The 19,013-nt window shown below is 30.7% G+C and overlaps 2 protein-coding genes across 2 annotated transcripts; both read right to left on the reverse strand.

Annotated features, from left to right (window-relative positions):
- Positions 1 to 18: 18 nt before the first annotated feature.
- LOC130811348 (ferric reduction oxidase 2-like) lies at positions 19 to 6,409 on the reverse strand. The gene is made up of 7 exons (XM_057677618.1): positions 6,163 to 6,409; positions 5,624 to 5,723; positions 4,616 to 4,807; positions 3,740 to 3,974; positions 1,587 to 2,155; positions 705 to 1,411; positions 19 to 496 (listed from the first exon to the last, which is right to left on the reverse strand). The coding sequence occupies exons 1-7, from the start codon at positions 6,365 to 6,367 to the stop codon at positions 357 to 359; spliced, it is 2,148 nt and encodes a 715-aa protein (XP_057533601.1). The 5' UTR covers positions 6,368 to 6,409; the 3' UTR covers positions 19 to 356.
- A 4,490-nt stretch (positions 6,410 to 10,899) lies between these two features.
- On the reverse strand, positions 10,900 to 12,786 carry LOC130811349 (probable receptor-like protein kinase At5g24010). Its single transcript, XM_057677619.1, has one exon. The coding sequence runs from the start codon at positions 12,648 to 12,650 to the stop codon at positions 11,259 to 11,261; it is 1,392 nt and encodes a 463-aa protein (XP_057533602.1). The 5' UTR covers positions 12,651 to 12,786; the 3' UTR covers positions 10,900 to 11,258.
- Positions 12,787 to 19,013: the final 6,227 nt, after the last annotated feature.

Below are 19,013 nucleotides of genomic sequence, written 5' to 3' on the forward strand. Positions count from 1 at the left end.
ATGAAAATTTATTTTTTCCTTAATATTTAAAAGAAAAGATGGAATTACACTCTAATCGTGGAAGTTTGCTCCACCTTCCATTTATATTTGTACAGAACATCACATTTTTGTAGACTATAGTACATTATGTATGTTGATTAGAAACTTCAAATTTTAGGACACACCAAAAAAGACAGGTCAAGGGATTATATTATACTTCCTTGTTCCATTATACTTTATACTGATAATGATATTTTTCCATTAAATATGTCACCATCATTTACAAGTATTCAGAACAGAGGTAATATTATATATATACTGTAAAAGAAATGCAAGTTCTCATGCTTCAATATAGCTTCCGACTCCAAGTTGGTATCTTACCAACTAAAACTGATTGATTCAAAATGCAAATTATCCACCAAACCAGACCCACATATAGCTGCAACCTCATGTCTTAGCCCACGAGGACCCGAAACGAGTACTCCTACACTTGACCCTTTGCAATCGAACAACAATTCTGCATAGCAAAATAATGTCACATATTAGGTTCAATGTACATTACTATTCTCTTTGACACATAAAAAGTAAAACGACATTTTTGGTTGACTTTGGTCTTTTTGGCTGATTAAACAGCCAAAAAGTATTGTTAATATCTTTTAAGCCAGCTAAAAAGATAGCTTATAATTTATATGAGTAAAATCGTTTAAAAAGATAGCTCGGCTTACTCTTAAGATCAGGTCTTCCACCATAATGAACTTCAGTAGATTCGAGGATAGATTGATGAGGAAGGCTCTCGAGCTCTCGATCAGCATTATAGAACCGTGATTCAGGTGTTGCGGTTGGTGTTATGCCTTCCATGTGAACGATTTTCTTATTTTCCATTGCATTTTTCTTCTTGTTCCAAAGGAATGCAGCACTGGCCACAAGGACCATGCACCCACAAAGGATCAATACATAGTATATAGTTTTTGCAGCCGAAGGGAAGATGTCATTGGTGTTATGATCAATAGGGTATATGTAGTAACGCGTAAGTAGCCCCATCAAAATAAGGAACATAACGAACGAAGACATGATTATGGCTCCGAGCCAAAGCCAACTGTTTGTACCTAGGCTAGGTGAAATGGGTGAATCGGAAGCATTTGGTTTGAACCATATAGTTCGCGGTTGGTTTGAGACGTCTTCATTTGGTACTTTATCTTTTGTGATGTAGGCTTTGATTTGTAAATCGAGACTTGAAAGATCACAAGAGGATCCTGAGAGTGGTAGGATGAGATTCAACATGGATAGATCACATGATCTTTTGAATGATGAAATTAGGAGGACTTTTGGGGTTGGGGTTTTGAAGTTGGTGCTCACATAAACAAGTTCTTGGATGATTGACATGAATGGTGTTATCCCACTTCCTCCACTCACCATCACCAGTGTATCATGCCTGCAAATATTCAGTAAAAATCAGTTCAGTTCTGTTTAGTTCAATTCAGTTCTGGTGCTCATAAAACATGGGCTAGGCCTAGTAGTAGACAAGCCCAAAACGGATGGGAAATGTTTGTGGGTTTGGATCAACCCAACGGACAAAAGAAAGCAGATGAGATGGTCTAACAACGAACCTTAGAAAATGGGAAGAAGCAGGGCCATAAGGGCCTTCAACGGAGACTTGAAGGCGATCAATCGAGGAAGAATTGATCAAGTCATAAAGCTTCCTACTCCAACTCCCTTCAAGCTTAATAACAACACTAAGCTTATCTTGATCCAAATTGGCACTAGAACTAATAGTGAAAGGGTGCCATTGCAACTTAGAAACACTAGGAACATTCAAAAACATAATACTTGTAGGATTATAACATAAACTCCTACTTTTAGCAAAGTTAAGCTCGAGTGCACCACACGCTAAGGATCGAGCAGACAACAAACGAACAGGTTGGCTCGATTGGAGGAAACGCAAGTATCGATCGATCATGAAAAGGTAGAAGCCAGGAAGCATGTATAATGCATACCCAATTCCCACATGGAACATGAAAAACACAACAAAAAGGATGTATAGATAGTGTGTGTAAAAAAATACTTCAAAATATTTTCTTCTAATTTTTGGGAATGTTGCTGCCCATAAGATTAGGCCACATAATAGGGATATTTCTCCTGCTACATTTGCTACTCCTGTTTTTTCCCATTTTAATGCCTGCATTAGAATTTCCAACATAAAAATTTAGATCATATAGTAAAAACTACTCCTAATAAATAAGTTTCAATTTACATTCAAATTGAAATGTTAAACATCAAATAATTTAAAGTGAGTATTAGCCCAATCACAATTGTTTCAAATTAAAATCACCTTAAATGAGAACTTTGGAGAATTACAAATTCTCAAATGAGATGGTCTTAGATTAGATTATTTTTATTGGATTGATCTAATATACACTTACTATCTTAAAGTAAATACTTATATAACCTTAGAGTGGTCATTTACGGTTTTAAAGTAATTATTTTTTATAGTTTTGAAGTGATTACTTATAACCGTAAAATGATAAGTTAGAGAAATAGACTAATTATATGGGTTCGTCTCATGGTAAGACAAACTCACACAAAACTTATTGTTTGAGAATATAATTACACAAACTGTCAATTTGTGTGAGACGATCTCACTGAAAGACGCGCCTTATACATGGGTCGAATAGCCCTCTCATACATATTATGAGAATATAGACTCATTTTTTAAGATCGTCTCCCCGAAAGATAATCTCCCACAAAATAGCTCAATTAATATTATATAACAGGTCTCTACAATAACCGGGGCCACATTGCACTTCCAACAGTAAGAGAAAAGGGGGAATTTTCTTTAAAAGCCCACCACAAAGAATGCTTTTAGAAGCTTCCAATTCCATTATTTTTGGCCCATCTACTGTTTGGTAGTCTTAAGTTGTTCAATTCACCAAATATAAAAGCAGCTTAGTTTCTAGTCTTTAAAATAAGAAGTTTATTTTTTATAAAATTCATATGAGTTAGACTATTTACTGATCTTTATATGTAGTGTGTCTTATCATAAGAGTGACTCATATAACAATTTGTGATATAATAAGTTTTTTGGAATAAAATAGATTTATGATTAGATATATGATATGATTGTGGCAATTTAATTTTTGATTATATGGGACTAATTTTTATCATCTAACTATAAATATTCAACAAAAAATAATTATTATCATGTCACATAGATGAGGGAAAAAAAATTAAAATTAGAAAGAATAAAGAATTTTCATATCCACAAATCAAGGCAAAAACATTTTATGGTGTTTGATAGTTGTAATGTTATATTATGTTGACAAGGAGATAAAATTATAAAAAGATTTTATGTTGACAACGAAATAATGAAATACTATTAGTTAAATGTGGAGTTAGAATAATATGGAGACCAATGATTGTATATTTGTATATATTGGGAATTGGAAAATGTAAGAAACTTTCTTTACATACTTAAAATAAGGAATTCACTCCATCATATTATATAATTAGAGAATTTAATCCATGTATAAAATACGTCACGTCGTTTTATAGTGTAACTGCTTTTATATAATAATTTGTAATTATAAAATGTAGGAAAAAAATATAGAGCTACTCTTATAATGGACTGTCATTCAGTAAGACGATCTTAAAATAAAACGCAAATAAGCGGATAATTTGTATTGATTGGGTTATTTAACTCATGTACCCGATACATCTTACGATGAGACCGTCTGATAGAAGAGTTTGGGTAAAGAAAAAATACCTGATTAATTTCACCAGCAACAGCCCAAAGAGGAATATAACCAAGGCCATGAGCAGTGAAGGTAGCCATGGTTAAGTGACCAAGCCAAATGTGGTATTTTATGCTTCCTTCAGATGTTAATCCGAATAGTTGTAATATGGATGATCCACGGGTTACCGGGTAAAATAGCAACGATAAGCATATGTTCCCTGTTAACCCTAACCTAAGTGTTGTTGCCTCCCACTTATACAACCATCTGCAACATTTTTATTTATTTACATTTTATTTACTTCATCTTTAAATAATTAATAATATTTCATAAAAATAAATATTCAATTTAGTATTACAACTCCATTAAAATAGTTTTACTCTTAAGCTTAAGTTTATGTAAGATTGTTTTATGATGAGACAGGTTCATACTAAAACAAACGAGTGTTTGAAGTATATATTATTTTTAAGTATCAATTAAACATATAAAATGACGCGTTAAACATTAAAGAATTAAAAATAATAAAATTAAGTACGAAAATAAATATTTTTATTAATTTAGTAGGGTTATATATATAGTCCATTTTAAAACTATCTCATAATGAGATAGTCTTAATCACAAGAATAATTTGTTAAAATAATAATAAATAGTAATTTAAAAGAAAATTTATTCAACAATAATCATTACAATATTTAAAAATATTAAAGATCATTGATTTAGTATTAATTTTTAATTTTTATCCATATAGAATAAATTTGTAGAGTAGTTAAACTTGTTATTTAAATTATTTTTTACATAGAATTTATTTATAATAGTATAATTAAGTCATATTGCATCTTTTGATGTTATAAATGAATATAAAATATGTGTATAAATATAAATAAATATAAATAATGTAAATTAATTACCTTCCTCCTCCATAACCTTGAACCTTAATATTGGCATAACCAATATGCAAATACATAGTTAAGGTCCAAACAAAAAAGGCTATGAACATCATTAGAAAAGATAATTCAATTCCTGAGACGATCCCCAATGGTTGTCTAACCAGTACTGGTCTTCTCAATCTTGCTAACCACCTTCCACTTTTCTCTTCTTTCCTGTTCATCATATAAATCAACATATTAACCTCTACGAGAATCTAAGTCCAGACCTGCTCAAGATCCAAATTATTTGATTAAACATTCCATTAACATGTCATTTTTATGTTATTTAATGTTTAAAACACGTTATTTTTAATGTTAAAATTGTCGGATTAAATATTATGTTTATTCTCACTTTGGTTGTTTCAAATAGTCATTTTAATTTGTATTAAAATTGGGCACTTTGTATAAACTTGTCCACTGTGAAATAGTCTTATACAAAAATTACTCATATTAAATTATGTAACATATCATCAACATCATCATCAATCCAAATAGAGTTTGGATAAAGAAAAATGACAGACAATTCATACCCGTTCTATCTTTAAAGCTAAGGAAAACTAGAGGAATGTGGTTAAGTTGGTTTGAGCATGTAATGGAACGTACATGCAATGGTACGTGAATATTTGACCCACCTTACACTAATTTTCTGAATTCAATTTTAAATTTGAAATAATTATATTAGAAAGATTTTAGTTATTTAACAAATAATTTGTTTAAATTTGATTGGTTACATAACTACTTAGAGTTAAACTAGCATAACAATAATCAAGATTTGGGTAACAACTTTTGATAGCATTTTAAGCATTCTCTTTATGTGACTATATATTTATATAGAGTTGTTTTGATTTCACTAACACAACTAACTTCAACAATAATATTACTTAAAATAGAAAGTGTAATTAATCACAAATTAAGCTTCTTTTAAGAAATTAAAATAGCATATTGCTATTTTTTCTTATCAAAGAAAATAGAAAAAATAATCTCACATACCTTGGTTCATATTCAATACAATTTTTTCCTAAATGAAGGTACACAGATCCTAAAGCAGCAATGAATAAGATAGGAAATGTGTATATCAACAATTGATAACCTGCAAAACAATATTTTTAAAAAACATATTATACTAAATAAATTAAAAACTAGCTAGCTATAATAAAAATATTATATCATATAATCATGTATTTATTTTATTTTATTTTATTTTATTGGTATATATGATCAGGGTATGGAGATGAAAGAAAGACGGGAACCCATACCCATATAAAAATTAGCAACAAACAAACTAAACTCCTATAAAAAAAATACATGTTTTAATTGATACAAGACATGATTCACTCTGTAAGATATAGGTATCGTTATCATCATCGTACTCAGTATATCCCGCTCATAGGAACTATATGATCAAAGTATGGGGATGAAAAAAAGACAACCCATACCCATGGCCATAAAAGAGTATAAAGCCAAAAGAGTCTCTCGCCTAGAGAAAGACCCTTAATAACATATAAGTATGTATTATGCATATTGATTACCTTGAGTACCAAAATAAGCAGAGCTTAAGGCAGCTGTCATTTTAACTTTCCAATTAGTTTTGTAAAGATTAGTGGGCATTAAACACCATATTATTAAGTAACCCAAAATTACCACCATAATTACAACCTTAATCACCTTCCTAATCTCATTTATTTCTCCTCCTCCATGCTTAAGTTGTACTTCTCTCTCTACTTTTGTATCCATTTTTTCTCTCCTTCTCTCTCCAAGATATTCTTTGTCGTCTTGTGTCCCTTCAAACATAGGACACTAGATCCACTTATATAGTGAGAGGAGCACAAGGAATTTTTTAGATACGGATTTATAGTTTATTTAATTATTTTTTTAGAAAAAAAATTAACTTTTTTCCGTGTGTGTGTGTGTAAGGTGTACGTAAGCTAATTTAAAGGCATGCTACACTACATTCCATATAAGCTATATGTAAGCTTTAGCTTACGTGGCTGAGTTTGACAATTTTTTTTTGTCAAACCCTACACTCAATGTCTCGACGGAGAATCTAATTCGTAATTCGGTTATAACTTAATGATTAAAAACTCGTATTAATGTTAAATTGTAAAACATATAATACAGACAGGTTACGACCAACTCTAGATTAGTATTATAGATTCGTACCTACTATATATCCGATTTGTAGGAATTTGTTAGAGTATATAACATGTTCTAGGATTTCTATGTTCAGCTTAAACTTTTGGTTAAATTGGTTTTTTGACATGGTATTAGAAGGCAACGTGAAAAAATGTTCGGGTTTGAAACTCAACCATGCAGCCCTCAAATTCAAGTGAGATATTACTCATTGGATATGAAGACGATCTATGTTACATCCACACACTAGCCTAAACGACTCTCATGTGAGAAGGCGTGTTAAAATATATAATATAATTTGGGATTTTAACCTTCATCTTAAACTTTTGGAACTAAATTATATTTGGTAGGATTTTCCCTAATAAATTATTTCATTACCTCATTTGTAGATTACCAATAGTAGTCCAAAATGCACGACTCATGCAACCATTTTTGAGTGATGATATACCTATGATAAATGTTTTCTTGTTGCCCCAAGAAAGAAGAAAAAAAAGAAAAAAAAAATTATGTCTTCAACATGATCGTTTTTGAGGGGTGATAAAAAAAATCGGTAAAATACAAATGATTAATATTTAATATAATTAGTTTACACATATATATGGTAAATGAGACTAATTAAACATATTTATAACGTAAAAGTACACATATAGATAAAAGTAAGAAGAACCAATTTTATGATCAATGTAGAAATTAATTTTTTTGATGAAAAATTTGTAGAAGAAACATGTTTATGGGAAGTTTGAGTCATAATCTTTAGGTTTGATATATGTATAACGTATTTAAATATATATTTATTTATATAAACATATATAATTTGGATTTAAATTGAGATTTATTATAGTAGTTTAGGTCTGTTTAAAAGAAATTGACACTTTTTGACAATATTAATTAAATTAAAGATTTATAACAAAATCATGCATTGTGGATGTACATGGATAATGCTTATTATTAGTTAATATATCTACTTTAATTTTCATTGTTCAATTAATAATGCTTTAGGGTAATGCTTAGTGTTTTTAAATAAAAATAAATCTTATTGTAGAAAGAAACATTTAAAAAGTATGACACATAGAAGTGTCATAATCAATGGGAGTAGACTAGTAGAGAATAAACAACTCCTAAAATAAATACAGAAAGATGATGAGCACTAAGACATTTAGTGAAGATTGTAATAATTTGAGTAGCAACCAACAATTTCTAAATTAGGATAGCCATTAAATATGATTGACTTTATAAAAGAGATAGATAATCACTATTTTTGGCAAACATTCCTTCTCATTGATATCTTAAAGTGGTGCAAGAAGAATTATGTTTGACTTTTAATAATTATTTTATTAATTTATTATTGTTAAATTAATGGCTCTATTTATTTGGGTGTGGAACCTTGTGATTTGTTGAATTTTCGTGTGTTTTTGGTGTGGCTCTCATCTTTTTGCTTGGTGGACCTCATGTTAGATGTGTGTCTTCTTGTGTCTATTTATTATTTAAAATTACCAACTAAATTATTCTTATAATAAAAAAAATATGTGCCAAGGAGAGATTTTTTTAATTTTTAATCATTGTTTTTGGAATAATTTAAGAAAAAAATAAACTTTCCGCTAAAATAATTTTTCAAATTGCCGCCGTGTCAAATAACCAAAAAGAAATGAATTATAGTTACTAACTACAACCCCCCACTCTTTAAAACAATCAAATTTTATTTGATTTGAACTTTTGAAGGCAATAGATCGCACTTGCTAACTTTTTCCAATCAAATGAAGTTTGACTTAGAAGAAGCAACGGGTCGGAGTTAGTAAGTGCAACTTAATGTTGGGTCAAAAATACTATAAAAACTTTCTTTTTCGTAATTTTATTTTCCAAACTTTCTCCTAAAATTCAAAAGGTAAAACGCACACTCATTCACTACCTCCATTTAAGGTACTTGAATCACTCAAATCTCTTGTTTCTTTTTCAATTTGGCACCACTAAAGTATTCAAGAACATACTTGGTGTGAACTTACTACATATGTCTTGTATTTTTAACACTGTTCACCAGTAAAGTTTATTTCTTATATTGCTGGTAATGTATAAGAAAAAATATAGTCAAATGAGATTTTATTTGATTTATTTAATTGCACATATTCATAATATTAATTTTTTTATAATTTTTAATATACATAACTCTAGATATAAATGATCAAAATAAGAAATTGAATTACATGAAAAGTGATATATAGCAACCATAATGAACAATTTTTTTTTTTTTTTCATATTATTTGGTTTTTGGATTTGACTTAATTTTCACTTTTACTTTAGGGCATGAATTGTCATCTATTATTCTTCACTATTAGGATATCACCCAAGTATTTTAAGACATACTTGCATTGATCAAAAGCACTATTTAGTAATTTTTTTGCATCTTCCTTTTTTTCTTTCTAATTTAAGGGTTTGACTTAATCTTCACTTTTACTATTGTCAATTGAACACCCCCATTTTCATCTATAGCATTCTAGCTTTGACTTCAAATTATTTCATAAGAGATTATTTTAGTTAACTTGTTGTTTTAGATTGTAATATTAATTTATTAGAGTTTGTGTGTTTGGATTATAGGAGTTTGTTTGTGGTTTGAGTTTATGTTTATTTTGTAGAAAATAGTTTTTTATCATTTAACTTATGTTAATGAACATATCTATCAAAGATATGAAACATAAATTGATGGTATGCAAGTTGAACATGAGTTTAATGAATTAACATAAATAAAATTGATTAAACATCTTTGGGTGTAAAGTTAAATTCAAAAACATCCACAAGATCGATGTACAGAATCACGAATCAGCCATTAATCGTTTATGTAATACCAAGTCACAACCAATTAACCGTATTTTCTTTCCCTGCATCTTCGGAAATCAACTCGCACACGTAATAAGACCACTAAGGTATTTTGCATAGTACTCAGTACTCACCTCCATATCGGTAAATAATATTTCCTCCTATTCACTTTAAATATTCCATTTGGTTTTGACACATTTGTCAATGTGCGTTTTCAATCTTAAATATATCTAATTGTGCTTGAGTAAATATTCTAAAAAGTGATATTAATAAAATTTACGATAAGACGAATCAAATAAGATCCCACATGACTATGTTGTAACTTATAGATTAAGAACAAAGCACATAATAAATATGATAGATGAATAATGTTAAAAAATCAAATGAGATTGGAAGGTCCTATAATAATAACACTAACAGCCCGGTAAACTCTTCATGATTGTCGACAAACCCAAGTTTTCGATTGTCAAAAGACTACTATCATACACAAGGAAATACAAAAAACCGAGCACCACACTTGCAGTATCACAAAAATGGGTTCTAACAAGATGCTGCCTGCAACCCAATAGTCTAATGTTAGCAAACGATTGTTCTTTTTTTGTTAGAGTGTTGAGACCTTGGGAGGGGTTAAGGCCTATTACATGCCCGAACGAGCGAGTATAAAAACTCTTACGGAAGTTCCGATGTCAGTGCTCGGTGAAAGTTAAGGTGTGTTTGATGAAAAGGAAAACATGCATTTTCCCAGAAAGTAATATTTTCTAGTTCCTTTATGTGGTTTGTAAGGGAAAGCAGCATTCCTAAAGGTTGAAATCATTTTCCTTTTGCAAGAAAGAAATCATTTTTCTTTTCAACCCCTTCCTTTTTCCTTTCATGTTGTAGCCACAAACAATAAGGGGGTGTTTGGCAAATTAGAACGGAAACGTTCGACTTTTAGTTGTGACTTGGGGTGAAATTTTGGGGCTCAAAAAACGTCCCATCTCATGTTTGTTATGCTAGATATTCAGTTGAGCCTATGGGGCTAAAGTAACAACCTTAAATACCTATATACCCTAAGGAATTTTTTCTCGGGGACTTTGATCAAACCTTAAGTCTCTTCCCTAATCCTCTTCCTAGTAAACCAAACAAGGACTCGGGCCTTTCTTTTCCTATATTCCCATTCCCTCGCCCCAAGTCCGGCATGCCATTCAAACACCCCCAAAGGAACTTACTAATTGATAAGATCCATTCACATCAACTCGCACAGATCAAGAGATGAGCAGAATGATAAATGCAATAACAAATTAATAAGACGACAACAAGCAATCGCCTTAAGTTAAAGAAAGAATTCATAGCAATCAATCATATCCTTCCAATAAGTTACAAGAAATACATCCATGACGGTTTGTTCTTATAGTTACGCCTTCATATTATACTTCTATTACACTCAAACAACAAAATCAATAAGTATAGAATAGATGCAAATTAATTTATACATCAACAAAGGATAATTCGAAGAACACTTCACAATACAAGGTTACTTACATAGCTGAAGAACAAGTCAAGCATATAACTGCTTTTCACATCCGGCACCGCCTTATGTCAAAAGTTCTCCACAGCTCCATTTTCGAGCATCAAACACGAAACATATCTTAACAAGTTACAAATATAAACACCCCGTTCACTTCCGTATATAACTCAATTAGCCACATTACAAACGGGTTGATTTCAAACTAACTTCGGAAACTTCATCAGGAATTCGAGACCATGATACAGAACCATGAACAGACACTAATCTTTTACGCAACACCACCGAAGCAGCAACCAATAACCCGACAGCAGCTATAAGAGGCACCATAAACCCGCCATGACCGCCCCTACATCTTCTCAAGATCGACTTCGCAGATACCGTTCCATCAAGACTATCCATCGAGTTGCTAATCTTGAAAACTTCAATACCATTCAACAATGCATCAACTCCTAAAGATGAGCTCAAAACCGAAGGCCCTATACTAACCGTAACAATCCCATTATCTCCTTCCACCACAAAATCAGCATAGTAAGGGGAAGCTAAACTGTTAGTAATCGTCGACAAATCCAAGTTTTCGATAGCCAAATGTCCGTTAACATACACATTGAAATACAATGATCCAAGAACTACACTTGCAATATCACAAAAATGGGTTCTTACAAGATACTTAAACCCATCAGTAATTGGGAACCCCCAAGTCAAATAACTCTTGGAAACACCAGAATTCTTCAAACCATTAATCATTCTAGCACTATTATACACATTATCAGGAGCAATTTCGCGGCTAGCTCCACCTTCTTGATACTTAATTCTACCACCAAAATGAACTTGTTTAGATTCTTTATCTGATTCCAAAAACCCTTCATCATGTTCCCATGTTCTCCATAAAGAATCATTAAAAGGGGTAACTTTAGGTCCTCCAACATTAACCCTAAACATAGTTTCAAACCCATTTTTAGAAAGTCCATCAATTCTAACAACCCCATTAGAATCTACAAATTGGGCTACATCTGAGATCAAGTCTTTAGGTGCAGAAATAACTTCAATTGCATTAACAAACCCAAAATTAGATTTCTTTGAAGGTTTAAATACAATTTCAAGCTTATTATCATCAACCCACAAAACATACTCCTTAATTTCAAGTGTTTTTTTCATAGTTAATCCACTAAAATCATTCAATAACAAATACCCATTAGCTAAAACATGAAATTGAGCATTAGAAAGATCAAACCTAGATGAATCAAATCGATGAAAATGAAGACGAACCAAATGGGCACCTTTTTCTTTGATTCTAAACACATATTTCGACGACTTTTTAAAAACCCTTGCAGAATTATAAAGCCCAGATGATGAATCTGAATTCAGAATCGAACTCGTTCGACTTGCGGACAATTTAACTGATTCAAAACTCGATGATTCATCACCAGAAAACTTGCGATTGTAAGAATCAGTGATTGAGGAAAGAGATGAACCACAATTGATCAAGTAATCATCGATTGAAGTAAAAGAGGATGAAAAGAGAGGGAGAAGAACAAGGATATAGAAAAAGGTGATGATTTGAGAGTTATTCATGGCGATGAGACAAGAATTAGAGACAAAGTCAGAGGAAAAGTGAAGAAAAAGAGTTTTGAAGGAAATAAATCAGAAAACACGGATCTTGTAGTTGTAGTACCACAGGCATTGGATTTGAACTTTGAAGTTGTCTATTCACTGATCAACCACTCAGACCCAATTAATAAAAGTTTAATATTTATTCTTATTTTATATTTTTTTATTTATTTGTTAATTTAATTAGAGATGGTCTCTTAATAAAATTGTATTTCACTAGAATTTATGTTTGTTAATCCCTTCTTATTATTTTGCCTCATTGTTAAATAGCACGAAAATTAAAAAATTAGTATAAATTTTAAACTTTTAATTATGTAAATATTAATCTTATCACTTAATATGTTATAAAATTTAGAATTTACTCCCTCTTATTCATTTTACTTGTCTTATTTATTTTTTTTCACTATTCACCAATCTCTTTTAATTTGTAGTTTATTCTTAATTTATAAGTTAAAATATAGTCAAGTATGGTCTTATTTTATTTGTCTTAATGCAAGGATTATTAAAATTAACTTTTCATGATTTTTGATTAAGCATAATTAGAGATATTAAAAGTTAAAATTTTACCTCGATAAGTGTAAAAAAGTAAATATGACAAGTAAAATGAATAGGAGAGAGTATTACTTAATTATGGACTAATATATTATATTATATTATATTTAGCTTTCATATTTTTTTTCCTAATTATCTTCATCATCATTACTCGTTGCATCCTGCTCATAGGAAAGAAAACTATGATTAGGGTCTAGAAATGAAAAAAAGACGTTAATTCATATCCATAAAGGAGAATTCGAACAAAAAGTCCTTTCATTCAAAAAGATCCACCAAATAATTCTCAGAAAAAACCTCATAAATAGAGGTTCCTGCAAACAAATAAAGCGAGCGAAACTGAATCTGCTAGCCCCATCTTTATTTCCTAATTATTATTTCAAATATATTTTTATTCTTATTAATAAACGACTTAGGGTGTTTGTTAGATTATGACTCATATATAAAAGAGTGAACACAAAGATTTAACGTGACGCATCATTAAAACGGACTAAATAAAAAATATGTTAAATTTAATAACCCGGAAGAATATAATTAAAAGGTAGACGAAGGAGATTAAACTAATGTGGGTGCTAATACTGTTGGTTTGTTTCGTGGGTATTGGGTTATACGCGTCTGACAGGCGACAGCTATTGTCGGCTATGGCCTGTGGGCAGCATATTATTTTGGTCTTATATAAATGGCTAGATCTGTCAAATGAATTTAATTAATGTCAATTCGACCAAATTTAACTTATCTCATTTATTTCTAAAAAATTTGGTGAATAATTAAACTATTTTTGTTTTTATTTTTTTTGAGTTTAATACGTTCTCTATTTTTATTAATTGTAAAATACTTCACTCAAAAAGCTCTTACATATAAGAATAAAGTATAGCTATTAATAAAATACGGAGCCATAGAGGTAGTATTACATAATTTTGACTTAAAAACTTATTTTGGGCCTATATAATAAGAAAACTATTTAAAATAAATTAACAAAAAAATTTACATGAGAAGTATACTTTATTCTTATATGTAAGAGCTTTTTGAGTGAAGTATTTTACAATTAATAAAAATAGAGGACAATACTATAAGAAAACTATTTTTAAATTTTATCAAAAAAATTTACATGATATTTTATAAGTGTTCTATTAATCAACCTAACAGGTCAAAATGCTGCACTTCCCCCTCTTGTATGCTAATTTGTATTTCCTATTGAGATTTGTAACACTTTAATTTTATGTTTGCATGTTTGCTTTTGACATTTTTAATAAATTACTTTTAATAATAACAAGATAAAGTCAAATTGGAGTAACTTTAATCATAATTTAAACTTTTATAATGAATAATTGTGACTAGAGATAAAACTTTTACCATGTGTTAATGATTGTTTGATTTTATATTAAGATTTTAAATATGATCTTATCGATTTGATCTTAACACCAATTTCACAAAGTACTACGATCATGTTAACCTTAAAAAAAAGTATGATTTTATTAAGATTCTAAATATGATATAGATAACAAGATTAAGGAATAAATATCGGATCTAAAAGAAGTGTGACTTGAGTCTTGTATTATTTAGTCATGCGTTGGATTGACAATTAAAGTGGAGAAGAATTTAGTCTTAAAAGTTAAAGTAACAAAATAAGATAACTAGACCGTAAGTATGCATTATTATGGATGGTCAAGGACTCATCACACTTTGTTTTTTGGCTTGTATGAAAATCAATAGTACATAGTACTATTGATGGTGTATCTTTGACATGTGAAGGCTAGGAGAGCAAATATTCAGTCCTAAATGCAATGTGTAAGAGCATTGGAGACCGAAGCATACATGAATAAGAAAAGTCAAGCAAAGCAAGCAAGCCACAACCAACACTGCAGCCTGCTACCTCTGGAGTCTTTTCTTAGCTGCTGTCCACTTTAAGATGCTGTCCCATATTGTTACAACTTGCCTATATATATGTGTGTATGTTGTATGTAGTATGAAGAGCCAAGCTTAGAGGTTGAGCCTCCCATTCTCCTTACCATTCTTTTTTAATTCTCTTCTCAAATGTATAGCTCATATTGCTCTCCATTGATGTACACTAGTGGAAAATACCTCATTTGCTGCTGTTTTTTTGCCATAATATGATGCGATTTTGGCCCCAAGCATTAGTGATAGCAGCAGATGACTTATTATAAATGCTGCGGTTTAAAACAGCAGTAGAAAAGTGCACTATATGCTGTTGTTTCTGTGTGTTAAGTGTTCTGTTCATCATCATTTGTTGTTTTTGTGTGTGTAATAAATCAAGGCTTCCGCTACACATTAATCATTGCATAATCAAGGTCTTAATCAGCCTTGATTTTGCATCATTATTGACGTCCTCAACAACACTTTTCTCTTTGTAAACTCCCTCCTCACCATGCCAAAACCAAACATGATATTGAGGCCTAAACCCACGTCGAAGTATGTACTCCCTAAGGATATGAACACTATCTACCTTTGATACATTGCCACAAGTGACACATGGGCAATAAAAACCAACTCCCCCCGTTCTAACTTGATGATGTTCAACCGCAATACTACAAAATTCTAATACGCCATCAATAAATTCTGACAATTCAATGCTTCCATACATCCAAGAATGATCTTTTGTCATCCTAATTAGTGTGATTAATTAATTCAAAACAAAATTAATAACAACTTTTTAACATATATACTTAACCCTAATTTAACCACAAATTTAAGTAATAATCATCCATTTAACCCTAATTTACAATAATTAACCTTCATAATCTATAAATTGTTCAAAAAATATGTATATTCTAATAACAACATTGTTTTAACCCTAATTAACCCTAATAATAATACAACTTTTTTTAAATTGTTCAAATTATATTTATTCTAATAACCATTATTAATATTCATACTAACAACTAATACTAACATCATATAAAAACAATAAAAATAAAATCACATTCATAAATTTGGACAACTAATTAATTAACATTCATATTAATATTCATGCATATAAAACAAAATAATTAACATACTAATAATATAAACTTGGAAAAATGTAATATTAAGAACTAATACATTCTAAATATAATCACATTTAAACTATAAATAATAAACAACATCATTTAACCCTAAAAATTTGAAAAACAATGAAAATTGGTATCAAAAGAAATTACCTTGTGTATCTAGATGAAGAATAGCTACGATGTGACCTACAATGAAACAAGAAAAAAAAATTAGTAATTCTAACCATTTCTCAAAAAACAAGACAACAAAAAACAAAAACCAAACGAAATACCTTGAACTCTTTCGTGGGTTTTTAAAGCAAATGAAGAAGAATGAAAACAGTGAAGAAAAAGAAAATTTTTTCGTGGGTTTGAAGCAAAATTTTTCGTGGGTTTTTTTAAGCAAACAATGGAACCTTAAAGAAATGGAACGAAGACAGTAGCAAGATGAGTACAGTAGCAAGTTAAAGGCGTGTGTGAAGACAGTAGCAAGATGAAGATGAAGATGATGAAATTTTCTGGGTTTGAAGAAAAATTGAAACTTGAAGGAAGAAGACGATGGAACCGTACATGTTTTCGTGGGTTTATGCAATAGTACTATAAGGGTTTATGAAAATGGAATGTTAAAAGGTGGGTTTTTAATTTATGAGAACTTAATTGCTGCAGGCCAACAGAAAACCGCAGCATATAAGAACTTAATTGCTGCGAGCCACATAAAACCGCAGCACATAACCACTTATTTGCTGAGGGCATCAAGAAACCGCAGCATTTAATCTTTATTTTTATTTTCCTAATTTTTTTATGCTATTTAATGCTGCATTTGCTAAAAATCGCAGCAAATGTCACGCAGCAGATATGTTTTTTTTCCATTAGTGGTAATTCCTTCAACATTGTAATAAGCACTCATGCTCCTCTATCCTTTAAACACATAATGCCACCTTTAGGCCCACGTTTCCGCATTCGTTACCCTACTCTAACAATTGGTATCAGAGCCAAAGGTTTGGTTGATGATTATTATGGTTTGGTGTTTTGGGTTGTGCTCAACCACCTATAATGAACAAAGGTTTTGGTGAAGTTAAAATTCTGTTTTTGGGTAAGTTAAGGTGAAATGAGTTTTATTTTGGTGTTAAAAAGGTGTTAAAAGATGAATGGAAACTTAAAGTGAGAAGAAGCATTTCAAAGACTCAAATTTAAAGTCTCAAGAGAGGTATTGAGACAAGTTGGGTAAAAGAGAAGAGTAAAGGGGTTAGTTGGGTTGCTCTTGATGGTCAAAGAGTCTCTCCATTTTAATTGCTCTTAATGAGTTTGTTGTTCATCCCCCTTATTTGGAGTTGGTAAGAATGTTTCTTGAAACCTCAACTCAAATTTTTCACATTCCATTAAAATGGATATGTTTGTTTAAATGGTTCAAGATTTGTTGGGATTTTTGTTTCACACTCTTGATTTGTTATTTTGCTATATTTTTCTCTTACAAATTTTTGAGTTAAAAATCCTTACTTTGGTTGAGATAAGTTGGAAAGTGAGTTTTTTAAGTGAATCTTGATCAAAGGTTTTGTCTTTCATCACTTTCACATAAGTTTTTTATTTTGTTGATTAGCAAAGGTGTGCTTGTAAGAAGTAAGACTAATGGATAAAGTCTTTTTAGGAAAAATATGAACAAAAGTCATGACTAGGTAATTATTTTTTGGTGATCATATTTTGATGTTTGATTGCAAGTTTAGGACTAGTTATGCCAAGCTAGTTATGTTTTATGATAAGCATGTTGAAAATGCATATGTTAATCATTTTAATGATTTTGTGGTGAAATTGGTTGCTCTTATTTGCTATTTGAGTATAAGGGTGGTTATGATTTGACTCTAAGGTTCCGAAACCACTTTATGTCCCCAAATTTGAGATAACTTAATGTCACTTGGTACTAGTATGTTTATGTGGGTTTGATGATGCATTGGTGAAGGTGGAGTTATGATGATGGTGACCGATTCATTTTAGACATTGATGGAACCAATTGTTGTGAAAACATTTTGTTTGGCACCATGCTCATAGTTGTTTGCATTCATGTTTCCACAAACTTAATCCAAGTATCTTGTTTTTTGATAAAGAACCACAATTTGAGGCAAATTTGTTGTTTGAGCAAAAATGTATTTCCTTTAAGTACAACTTCCTATCAACAAGTTCATGGTGTTCTTGGTTGATTTTGTAAGTCTTTGGTGTGTACTCTACTTGTGTCTTTCTAAGACATTTTCATATGGTCATCTTGATGTATAAGTGTTTGGTGAGTATGCTTTAGTGCCTTTGATTAAGTGTTTTTGGAGTGTTGTTGGATTTGTGTTTGTTGAAGGCGATCTTCATTTGGTTGACTCAAGTCAACGTGGAGATTGAAAGAAGTGTGACTTGAGTCTTGTATTAATTAGTCATGTGTTGGATGACAATTAAAGTATAGAAGAATTTGGTCTTAAAGGTTAAAGTAACAAACTAAGATTACTAGACTTTAAGTATGTATTATTATGGATGGTAAAGGACACATCACACTTTGTTTTTTGGCTTGTTTGGCAATTACTATTGATTATGTATCTTTGACATGTAAAGGCTATGAGAGAAAATATTCAGTCCTAAATGCAATGTGTAAGAGCATTGGAGATCGAAGCATACATGGATAAGGAAAGTCAAGCAAAGCAAGCAAGCCACAGCCAACACTACAGCCTGTTGCCTCTGGAGTCTTTTCTTAGCTGCTGTCCACTTTAAGATGTTGTCCCATATTGTTACACCTTGCCTATATATATGTGTATATGTT

The sequence above is a fragment of the Amaranthus tricolor genome, chromosome 4 (genome assembly GCF_026212465.1).
Source record: "Amaranthus tricolor cultivar Red isolate AtriRed21 chromosome 4, ASM2621246v1, whole genome shotgun sequence".
Classification (NCBI taxonomy): domain Eukaryota; kingdom Viridiplantae; phylum Streptophyta; class Magnoliopsida; order Caryophyllales; family Amaranthaceae; genus Amaranthus; species Amaranthus tricolor.